Genomic DNA, 12162 nt, shown 5'->3' with positions numbered 1-12162 from the left:
AAGTCAGGTTAACGACAAGTTCTTGTCGCTACCACACTTAGTGAGATTTTAAAAGCAGTTAAAACGATGTACACAGACAATAATGAGGAAAAATACTATTAAAAAGAGCCAGCTCTGACTGAAAACTATGTGTGCATATTCATTCCATAAAAATATACATGAGGAAAGCTTTGGAAGCCTGAAACCAAAATATCAGTAAACCAAGCCACACTTAGAAAAATGAAAGCTGATTTTTATTTTATCAACAGCCATTCTTTAAACATGAACATGCATACGTAATACTCTACGCACACATCACAGTTTTTAACGTTAGTTAATAAAGGTTAAACACACAACATACATCCTTACAAAAAAGTCAAAATGCAAACTTAAAACTTTAAACAAAAGTCTTACTAATTTAAAAAAAGTTTGTGTTGGGTACCATTTGTACAACACAGTTAATTTAAACATTTTCATTTTGGCTGCACATGAAAAAAGCGGCAGTAGAAAATAAAGTCATTGAGGGTTTTTAAATAGCAGAGTAGGCAGTTTTGCCATGCAGGAGAAGCAATATTAAATATTAGTTTTCAAAAAAAAATCCACATTTAAAAATATTTAGTTCAAGTCACAGAATTTTTCTCAGTAGAGACCCAAATGCAATGCGTAATTAGCTGCCTTAGATGGCCTGTTTGAAAGGACAACATCCCTTCAGAGTTGAACTTTACTGGTTTTGGCACAGAAAAGAAGTCTTAAGAACAAGAACATGATTTAAAAAGAGGGAAGAGGAACAGAGGACAGAAATAAAAAGCAAGAGTAAATGAGATCGTAATTGCAATCACTAAAAACTGCGTCCTCATCACTGCAGAACAGGGCTTCTGCCTGCAGCCGGCGCCCATCCCGGAAGTGCTATTGCAGCATGGACTTAATTTGCTTGGAGGTAGTCTCATCATTCAAATGTTTTGTTGTGTACCTAAAAGTGAAAAATATCAATTTGGGGAAATTAAAAAACAAACAAAAAAACATTATCTGATCCGATTCTGTAATTGTGACAAGCTGAGATCTTCTCTCACAAAATCATGCCTTTTCATTCCAGCTGTAACCCTGCTGGGTTCCGCCAGCTTATCCTCCCTACCACCTTAGAAACAGAATTTCCAATAGCTGTTTAACTTAGAACTACCTTACTGAAACACTGTGGTTAAATTCTAAAGTAAACAATTAGACCTTAACTTCTTACTCAGAGAAAATTATTGTTGTTCCACCCCGGGCTGGCAAATTGTAGTCTTTGAGCCAAATCCAACCCACCACCTACTTTTGTATGGCCCCTGAGCTAAGCATATTGTTACATTTTAGAATGGTTGTGGGAAAAATCAAAAGAAGAACAATACTTCTTGTTAATGTGAAAATTATATGAAATTCGGATTTCAGTTTCACTCAGACACAGACATACTGACTCAGGACACAGCCATACTGACTCATTTACATGTGTTCTATGGTTACCCTCTTGCTACAATGTGACTGCGACACTGTGAGTAGCTGTGACAGACACCAGGCGACCCCACAAAAACCTAAAACGCTTGCTCACTCGGGCCCTTTATAAACAGTTTGCTGACTGCTGCTATATTTACTCTGAGACAGTTCTGTCACCTCCTCAAAATGTTTCAATTCTCTAGGAGAGTTATTTTCAGGCAGATATGTGTTGCTGTAAGTATGTAAATACAAGTTAAGAATTTTATGAGAAGATTCACCATAGGATTCCTTTAATAGCAGAAATTCAATAAGCAAGTCTACTATTTGTCAGGCTCAGTTCCAGGAGCTTACAAGCTAGCAGAGGGAGAAGATAATTATATACTATGACACAGCAAAGGAGGGCAGCACTAGATGGGGCTTTAGAAACCGGGGGAACCAGGTCACACGGACGCACGCTGCTGGCCACCGTTGAGTTTGGAGATTATTCTACGGGTAACAAAAGCCAGTGGAGGGTAAGAAACAGGGGAGTGACGCATGATTTCATTTATGTTTTAAAAGGATTCCTGGCTGCTGAAGGAGAGCTGTAGGGAAGAGCAGAGGGGACCGACCGTGGGGCTACAGGGGCGTCCAGGTGCCCCAGGCTTGGACATGTTAGGACCAATGGAAACAGGTGCTTGATGCTTGAATGTGGGATATGTTTTGGAGGTATTATAATTCAGACAGGACTTAATGTGGGATCAGTTAATCTGCCTTAAAATAATTTCACATATATAGTTGTATTTAAGGAACGTATCATTTTAAGCAGACACAGAGATAGTCTCTCTGTGTTAAATTTAAACTCCATTCTTATTAGGTTCATTTCAAATCAATTTAAAAACTGAAGAAATACTTGACCTCAAGTAAATGCTGAGGGAGGGAAAGAGACAAAGATATGCTTCCTAAGTACCTGCTATACTCTACAATTTTACATAGAAGTCACTTCCAAATTGTTCTATTACTGAATAGACACCAGGGAACCTGGTGTATAATAGGTGCTCAACCCGCATGTGTGCATTAGGAAGGGAAGGGAAGCAGCCAGGCTTCCCTTACTTACAGGAATATTTACAGGAATATTTACAGTAAGTGACAGGTGATGCAGCCATGACTAAGCTTTCTGTTGTATTTCCCAAGTGCACACAGAGTACACCAAGTTACACATAACCCTACTGATGCCAGCAAGTAAGAATCTTCCCTCTCAGTGGGAAGAGTCAAGTCACGTGCACAACAAGACGTCTACTGCTCAGTAGCTGGAAGTACTGCTACTCAGCAACATACTGGGGGGACACTCCAGGAGTTGTAGGGCTTTCCTTCCCACCCAGACACAAGCTCGCTCTCACTCCTTCTGAGGGGGGTGTTCTCAGACCCTCCTGGACAGCGCGAATCCACAGGTGCGCTGCATCACCACACTGACCAAGAAAGGGACAATAACATCCAGTGTATGTGAAAATAAGGTATGAACAGGTATGGTCTGATTTCACTTTGTGCACAAAACAAAGTCCTTTTCCACGTGTAAATGACTTTTCTACTGAAGAAAAGCAACTCTCATTTACCTTTACTCTTACATGTAATAAAGAAGGTAATCACCTAGCACTGAACCTTAATTCCCAGTCCTAGCTTTCTTTCTCCTACGATCAAAGGCATTTGGTTCCATTTCTCCACCTGTAAAATGCAGGCCTGCCTTGCTGCTTTCTCTTAATCACATACTCCTAAGTTGGAGGTCTATATAATTACTGCAGAAAAGCATCCAAAATAAACAACATATCTATGTTTGCAATTATCTCCCCTTTTAAAATTTTTTGGTGATTAACTGTTGGCCCTGAGGGAAACGACCTGCGGGAAAAGGAGTGAACATCTCCAGTTCAGAACACTGGCTATTTCCTAAAAAAGAAAAGAATTCAGCAGAAATGGGTTCCATTCTGTAGACGTGTAAATAACAATTAACAGCCGCATGGTACTTTTGGGATTACAAACTGAGTGAAGCTATCAAGGGTTATGCGGGTTTAGTTTGAGCAGTGTTTCTCAAAGTATCGGCATCAGCGAAGGTGCTTGTTTATAAACTGAGCTGCCTAGGCCCCACTCCAGACCTAATGAAGACATTCTGGAGGTGGTAACCTGGGAATCTGCATTTTTCATATCCATCCAGAAGATTCCAAAGCACACTGACATTCAATCACATAGCAAACCTAAGGCTCAATGATACAGAATCATGTATATGGGATTTCAAGAGTGAAATCCCAAATTTGAAAACAGATTCTGACATTTATGAGCATATACTCTTCTGGTCCCTCAAGAATTGAAGGTAAGTCTTTGTACCATGGAGATACCGCCAACAGTCCACACCCACCACCTTCCTCACAGAGCCACGGAACAGATGAAATCAAGTTACATTTATGAAATTACACTGTAAATTTACAGCGATATGAAAATGTTATGTATTGACCATCACCACAAAAGTTCCCAGGTGAAGAAATAAGAACCAGGCACAGAATATGCTCATTATGAATAAAAACAGTTCAAGAGTTATCTCTGCAACAAACTTCTATTTTCTAATTTCCATTATGTATTTGAAAAGGAAACTTAAAGCTGGCAGGCAGCTCTTGCCTCAATGGTGCTTTTCTCCCCCTCGCCCTCAAACACAGTTGCCGTGGGAGCACTAAAGAAAAGCGACTCCCCATCTTTCATCACAGCACTGCCTTTCTTTGCCCTAATTCGGAAGTTAAAGAGACCGAATCGCCTTTAAACTCTGAGAGATACAAGTAAGCTCTGGGTTTTTACATTAATGTTTGAAGCACAGTCCCTTCAAGGTAAAGCGATACCAAAACTTCCTAGACTAGACCTCAATCACCTCTTACTTTTAAAAAAAGGATTCCTGTCACTTGACGGCTTTGAAGTCTCATCACCAGAAAGAAAAGGGCTTGGGAGAAAAACCAGGCTCACAGGGACACGGGGAGTCTTCACAAAGCCATCAAGTACAAAAGATTCACAATATCGCAAATATTGGTAAAACCAACGAAAAACCTCGAGAGAAAAAGTTCCAAAAACTTAAGGTTTTTGATAGGCTTGTGGTTGACAGAGTTTGACACTGTAAGGATTTTTTCTTGTTCTATTATCTCTCTATAATCACTCTGATGGTCATTTAGAAGAGACCTCCCAACTGTTTACAGAATACTTCCCGTAATCTTAATAAAATTATTTGATGGCTCCACTCAGCTAAAATGACACAACTTACATTTTGCTTTATGACTTACCAGGGTGACTAAGCTTTCCAGAGAAGTAACGATGTTTAGCTTACAAAACATGGGGAATATAATACTGAACTGGAAATCGTTTTATTCTATTATGTGAACTACATGACACTTCAGTGAGAACAACAAAGATGGCCTGTGACTTCAGAAAAATCACTAAATATGTATTTTTATGTTTAAACACAAAAAAATTTTTGTGTTTAAACACGAAAAAAAATCAAGTAACAAGAAAACCATCTTTTATGTTACAGAAATTATACCACCAATTAAATCTCTGTAGTTAAGACGTTATGTGCTGAGATTCTCATTTGAAATATTCCAACATTTTTAGGAGCGTCACTAACTCAATCAAGTTAAGTCCAAGCTGAGAAAAGACATCAAATCATGATGCCTTATTTCCATTACAATACACAAAAATAATAGACATCTGTATTTGAGAAATGTAATCACTATATTAAAAGAGCCAGTTATAAAACAGTTTGCATGGTATTGTTTTGTAAGAAGATAACTATTATATAGAGCTATGACTATATACAAGTGTAAAGAAAAAACTCTGGAAGCATGTTTACCAAAATGTTAATAGCAGCTGATTTCAAAACAGTGACATTTCACAATTTCTTTAAATTTTTCTGTTTTCTGGACTTTACTTACAATTAGCATATATTATTTCCATTAAAAAGTAAAAAATAAGTAACCCTGGCTTCCAGAGGGGCAAAAAGTGAAAGCCAAACTCTTCAGCAAAGTGAAGTTGCTCTTCTCACTTGCGCACACGCGCACACAGCTTGTTGTACAAACACTGTAACCAATACTTGAAAGCAAAATGGGATCTTCGCATTTCTGAGTTGAACTTGTACGTTCATATCCTTTGTGCTATGGCATGGTGAAGCCCCCTCTTCCACGTTAGCTTTCTGACCCGCACGCGTGTGGACATACACACCTGAGAGCATTGAGAAGACCTTCTACACTATTCGGAGGCTGGTCCTTAAGAACTTTGATACAACCTTTCATCTAAGGAGCAAAGGAAACAGAAAAGGTGAAACATCTGCTTTTGCATCTAATATTCACTTTTGAAACAGTCATATTTAAACTAGCACAACTATAGAACTCAAGAGAAGTTACACACCAGAAATGTAATTGTTCTTCGAACAGGAATAAACATCTACCCAAGTGTTATTATTTTCAGTTTGTCAGTCAAACACAACTTTTCAAGAATCAAATCAGTCACACTGAAGCACAGCCACACTAGGGAGGAGACTCAGGGTCAGCTAAGGGAAGACTTCCTGGAAAGGGTGTGGAGTAGCCTTTTGCAGGACAGAATGGACATGCTGGCAAGGAAGCGAGGTGCTTCCCAGGCAGACAAACGCCATGACAAAACTAATCCAGTGTATCCCACGCAGAGGACAGGATTTTGTGGAGCTGAGATGACTCGCACAGAAGAGTTTACAGAAGGCCTTAAAAGCCAGAGGGCTCACTGGGAACTGATGGGGGTGGCAGTAAAGACTTGCTCCCAATGACTCAATGAAGATGACACTGTGAAAAACCATAGCACAGTAGAAATCCATAGGCTTTGGAAGCCATGGAGGTGTGGGTTCAAAATTGACTCTGCCATTCACTAGCAGTTGTATTACTTAATCTCCCTAAACTTTAGTTTCTCTATTTGTAAAGGGGAGATAACACCTACATCTTAGGAGTATTTTCAGAGTTAAATGGGAGAACACATGTGAAATTCCTGGGACACAGTAATCGCTCAATAAATGTTAACTCATCTCTCTTTACATTGGATGAGTATGAATGAAGGCAGGAAGACTGGCCAGCAATCAGTAATCTAGAGAGGAAATACCAAGAGCCTAAACTAGTGGTGAGAGGGAAACTGGAGGAAAATTCACACCAATACAGGTTATAATTCTGAGAACCAGATGTGACAGGGTGAAGAAAGAAATTACAAAATAGAGAAACCAGGGCTATAGTCACAAATTATTATGATTCGGGGGAGGAGGGAAAATAGGTAATCTTCAACTTTTTTCACTGGAGCACCTCTACTGACTTTTAATGTACATCTGGAAATAAATCTTTTGTTTGAAATAGCCTTTGGCCAAAGGAATAAAAAGATACTATACAAAATTTCTTGTATCTGATTATTTATATTGCCAAATGTGCACAAGCACCACTTACGAGTAGGAGGTTACCCTACAAGGGATACCCTGAAAGACAGTACAGTTACCCTCAGTCATCCTACCTGCCTGTACACAGTACAGTTACCCTCAGTCATCCCATCCACCTGTACACAGTAGTTACCCTCAGTCATCCCATCCGCCTGTACACAGTACAGTTACCCTCAGTCATCCCATCCGCCTGTACACAGTAGTTACCCTCAGTCATCCCATCTGCCTATACACAGTACAGTTACCCTGTCATCCCATCCGCCTGTACACAGTAGTTACCCTCAGTCATCCCATCCGCCTGTACACAGTACAGTTACCCTCAGTCATCCCATCTGCCTGTACACAGTAGTTACCCTCAGTCATCCCATCCGCCTGTACACAGTACAGTTACCCTCAGTCATCCCATCCGCCTGTACACAGTACAGTTACCCTCAGTCATCCTACCCGCCTGTACACAGCCTGTAAGAAATACCACGAGAGAACAGAGGCAGCCCAAACCCACCATCAGACTACAAAACTGAGTTCTGGGACACAGCGCACGCAGCCTGCCATCTCTGTAAATAAAAGCCTATGCTTTCCATTTACGGACATGACGGGAAGTACATAAAACAAAGTAACTTACATCGATTTTTGAAGTTTTGGCAAATGCTCCCACTGGATGTACGTGGTCATAGAGTATTATGACGCCCACCATTACCCTCAAGCAGAAGGACACTGTCTCTTCATTTGTAAATCTGCTTCTGTATTCCCTGGAGAGTAGAAAAGATACGGATGGATGAGGCACATCAGAAATTAATGAGCTGGTTCAACTCTCAGCTGATGCTGCAAGATGCACCTGTTAGTCTCTAAAAGGGATACTAACATCGTGCTACCCCTCTTCTCTGCAAGCAGATGCCCAGAACATGATGTGGGTGGAGCAGTTATCGCACACATTCTGGCCTGTACGCACCTTGGTATATTACCCCTTCTGCACAGCACACACCAATTTTAGAGAAATCACCGTATGAGGAAAAACCTCACTAGCTTAACATAGCAAGTATGACGGCTACTAGGGGCTAATTTCATCTCAACACATTCCTGTATTACTAGATTTAAATTTTTCTAAAATTCAATCATATTCTTCTCATTTGGGGAAAAGGAAAGAGAACTTTTGTCTATACAGAAGGCAGCATGGCACAGCAGGAAGAGTCCACAACCAGGATGAGGACATCCAGCCAGGCACACGAGTGGGGTCGGCCACTGGGCGTAAGTCGCGTCACTTCCCAGGACCTCGCTCTCCTAAATGAGGAGGGGGGATAATGACTAATAGCTGCCCTCTTGCTTCATAAGGTTTTGCAATAGGGTGCTATATATAATAGTGCTTTGGAAAATAAAAGGCTTCACAAGACAAGTTATCTAGGAAAACCGTATGTCACTCAGGAATCCAGGAGGGATTCTTCCCACCTGTGATAGGAAAATCCAGCGAGAAAACACTGTGTCATACATTCTAAGTGGCTTAAGAGAGGAGAAACCCAGAAGAGAATTCAGGTGAGTGTTGACAACAATGAAGACTGAGAACTGAGACTGAGAGAAAGGGAAAGGCAGAAGACTAACGCTAGCGCTCTCGCAGAAGGCAAGGTTCTTGACTGAAAAGGGAGAGAGAACGTTTATGAGAAGCAAAACCCAAAGAGCTTTAAAGCTCTTCTCCTACCCTCCAAAAAAAGCACCACAAAATCCCCACTATGAAGAATCTACGTTAGTCTGACTGGTCAGAGGTATCCGGAAACCAACTGTACTTTACCCTTAAGCAGAAGTTCCATTAAGCTGTCCCATTATTTTAATTTTGTTCATATGTTAACACTGGCTATTTGGGATACACTTAATTCCCACCTTCCAAATATGACACCGTCATATCTGGACAACCACTTCAAGAGGACTGTTAGAGAGAAAAGACCAGCTAATACTCACGGTGTCTCCAGCATGACTCTGCACACACTGGCCATGGTGCTTAGACAATCTGTGGTATTTTCTATTGGTAAATTTTTATTCTGTAAAAGTGTATGGAGAACAAAACAAGTAAAAGTGACAGTTATTACTTAAGTATAATTTAAAACCTAGCATAACATGAAAAACTTAGCAACTTTAAAACCTGGCTCCTACTCTTAATTGTGTAAAATGCGCAGTGGATGGCAGATCCTGCTCTGAGCTCGGGGCTACAGCCACGAGTGGACAGCCAGGACCCTGCCTCCCGAGGCACTGACACTCCGACAGGTGGGGACGACCACAGCACGCAGACAGGGCCTCACAGGCCATGAGGCATGTGGATTTGTCCCATGGGTGATGGGAAGTCACTGGAAACATTTTAAGCAGAGGAGGAAGGGAATGGGGTTTATATTTTAAGATTACTTGGCTGCTCTTTGGAGAAAGGACTATAGCGGGGCAAGAGTGGCAGAAGTAAGAACAGTGAAAACATGAACACAGTAATCCAGGTGAGAGGGTGGTGGGCTCATCTGGAGAGGTAGCAAGAGAGGAGGTAAGTTTTCAGATTCAGCATCTATTTTGGAGGGAGAGCCAATAAGACTGATGGAGTGGATGTAGCGGGTAAGATAAAGAAAGGAATTTAGGATAATACACGTAAGTTATTTTCTTGTACAGACATACTGTGGAGATATTGCAGGTTCAGTTCCAGACCACCGCCAATAAAGCGAGTCACACTCTTTTGCTGGTGGAGGGTCTTGCCTTCAACTGATAAAAATGCAACATCTGTGGAGCGCAGTCAAGTGAGGGGCAGTAACACGAGCTATGCTTATACAGTGGGACTTTGAACTGAGACAGGAAAGACAGGACACAGGTCTGGCTAGGGAAAACTATCAAGACTCTGGTTTGGTCACGATACTACCCACCCGGAGGGAGGGTGCAGACAGGTGGGCCTCGGGGAGGGGCGGCACCAGGGTGTACGTCTGGGAGCCCATCCGCTTAGCGCTGGCACTGAAAGCCGTGGGACTCGCTGCGCTCATCGAGTCTGCAGGCAGGCAGAAGAGCAACAATGCAGAGAAGTGGTCCTGGGTGGTGCTTACCTCCGACACAAACTTTGTTGTGGCATCACTCAAGGTTTTCAGCATTGGGGTTGCCTCAGCATAAAACAAAGACATTCGATTTGCCAATTCATTATTTACTTCGTTTTCTCCTTCTGCCTGTGTAGAGAAGAGCACTTGATATCAATTCATAAATCACTAAATATGACCTCGTTTATAAAAGGACCAAGGCTGAGTGCTAATGCTTGCTAAATTAATCTGATAGATACTCTTAAATTATACTTTAGACCCTCAAGTGCAAATAATACTTAAATATTCTTTAAAAATCAAAAGATTAAAAATGGTGTCAAACAATTTTTAAAAAATATTTTATATGCTATTAGGCAATTCAATGAAATGTTGCCGGGCTGCCTTCTGTGTACAGGGATTGTTCTAAACGCATGGAAGACAGACGATGACGGACACGGCACGCTCGCTACCTCCCTCAGGACCACACAGGATCCACAGTAACATGCTGAGAGGTGGAGATGGGAAAGCGGTGTGACAGAAAGACTAAGTTAGATTGGACTCAGGAGAGTTAGGCTCTTGCAGGTGATGACGGGCAGGTATACAGGTGTGCGAACCAGCCAGAGGGAAAGAGCATGTTTTCAAATGACTTGGAAGAGTGTAACTCCGCGTAATTCAATGTATTCAATGTAATATGTGGTGGCACCTAGTAAAAGGTAAGGTTGGAAAGGAAGGTCAGGGTCAGACTGCAGAGGCTTAAACGCTGGCTTAAGTCCTTCTGCATGTGATGACGGAGTACTTCAAGTGTCACAAGAAAGGAATGACAAGTCAATTTGCTAAAGAAAGTTAGCTGATGACAGTGGGCAGATTGTGCCAAAAAGAGGCTACAGGTTAGAAAATGAATTCTACTGCTATAGAATTACTGCCAAACAGAGTGAGAGTGAGGCTTTCAATTGGGACAGACGTGATGAGCAGATGAGAGGAGGAAGAGATTTCTGAGGTATTTCACTTGACATTGACTGGATTTACCTATAATAACAGAGTGAGAGACAATAATACAAAGGTAACCTAAATGTCTTTGGCCGTGAGTGATGGCAGGATGGGGACAACAGAGGATTGGGTGTTTTGCTTTTATTTTATTTCACATGGTAGGTATGAAAAAGGCAGCTGACAGGTCAGCCTCAGAGCAGAAACTGGTCTATGCAAAACCACATACTGACGCAAGTAACAGATGCTTCACGGAAGAGAAATCTTTTCTCCAACCCAGGGCCTGTCTTAGAGCAACCACTTCATAAAATATTCAATGGGGAAAAAATGGTTTCCTTTGGTATTTTCTTAACCTCTTACCCCACTCACCACTCTTTATATACTTATATGGCATTTCTTTATTAAATTATCTACTAGAGGCTAGGGCTGGTCCTAGAAATTTCTCTCTTTTTCACACAATATAGGTTCTCAAAATACCCAGAGACAAGATAATTTGTTTTCTTCCTAGTTCAGGTTTTACTTATGGTATTTGACTCCTCGGAGGGAGAAAAGCGTATTAAACAGTGTAAGAGGGGAGTCGGGGGGCTCCTAAGCCTAAAGAAAGCAGAAGAGACGCTGTGCCAGCCATGGGACAGAGAAGCCCTCCGGCCAGGTCAGGCACAGAGGTGACACCTCGCTCTCCCCTCCTGATGCCAGCACTTCTACCCCAGGCCAACTTGCCTCCAAGATTCTTCCATTCTAAGAATAAGGGGACAAATTCCTCATAGTCACTAATTCACAAAATTATTGTGCCATTAAAATGAGAATACATAGAGAAATTTGATAAGTACCAATGTTATATAGACAAAAACTAATCTTACTGAAGTAGTCATAGGAATGTACGGGATAAAGCAGGGAAAAAGGTAAACACAATATGGTTTGCTACGTTTTGCCCTTTCTTCCTACAGCTGTGGTTGCCCATGGTTACTAAATTAATTACCAGCTTTAACTTTATCAGAATGAATGAATGAACAAATAAAAGAATAAATTGAAGGAACTGAGAGATGAGTTATTATTACCATCCCCCGATTCAAAGCATTAACTTACTGGAACATTATTAATCCTCATACGACTCAATGTTCTTCTATAATAGCTGAAATCATTCTGTATGGCAGGATTTGTCATCTAAAAAAGACATTTATGAAAGAAAAATGTATTATGAACTAAATGACACTGTAAAAATTAAATGAAAAATCTATTAAGCACAGTTTTTAACTCATTAAG

General features: G+C 41.1%; 1 protein-coding gene across 9 annotated transcripts in view; it reads right to left on the bottom strand.

Annotated features, from left to right (window-relative positions):
- Positions 1-211: 211 nt before the first annotated feature.
- The window catches only part of CYRIB (CYFIP related Rac1 interactor B), a 130871-nt gene continuing 118920 nt past the window's right edge, over positions 212-12162 (bottom strand). For 8 of the 9 annotated variants that reach the window (XM_074316757.1, XM_074316756.1, XM_074316759.1 and 5 more), the window contains 6 exons: positions 11986-12063; positions 9949-10065; positions 8840-8919; positions 7515-7641; positions 5668-5738; positions 212-949 (listed from right to left, as the gene is read on the bottom strand). In XM_074316757.1, coding sequence (XP_074172858.1) covers positions 886-949; positions 5668-5738; positions 7515-7641; positions 8840-8919; positions 9949-10065; positions 11986-12063 — 537 coding nt within the window. In that variant the 3' untranslated portion in view covers positions 212-885. The remainder of the gene's footprint in view (positions 950-5667; positions 5739-7514; positions 7642-8839; positions 8920-9948; positions 10066-11985; positions 12064-12162) is intronic. The other variant, XM_074316761.2, reaches the window with a different exon arrangement.

Source organism: Rhinolophus sinicus, chromosome 6 (genome assembly GCF_057876585.1).
Source record: "Rhinolophus sinicus isolate RSI-liver-muscle chromosome 6, RSI-T2T, whole genome shotgun sequence".
In the NCBI taxonomy this organism is placed as follows: Eukaryota; Metazoa; Chordata; class Mammalia; order Chiroptera; family Rhinolophidae; genus Rhinolophus; species Rhinolophus sinicus.
This window is presented reverse-complemented; position numbering and strand designations above follow the sequence as displayed.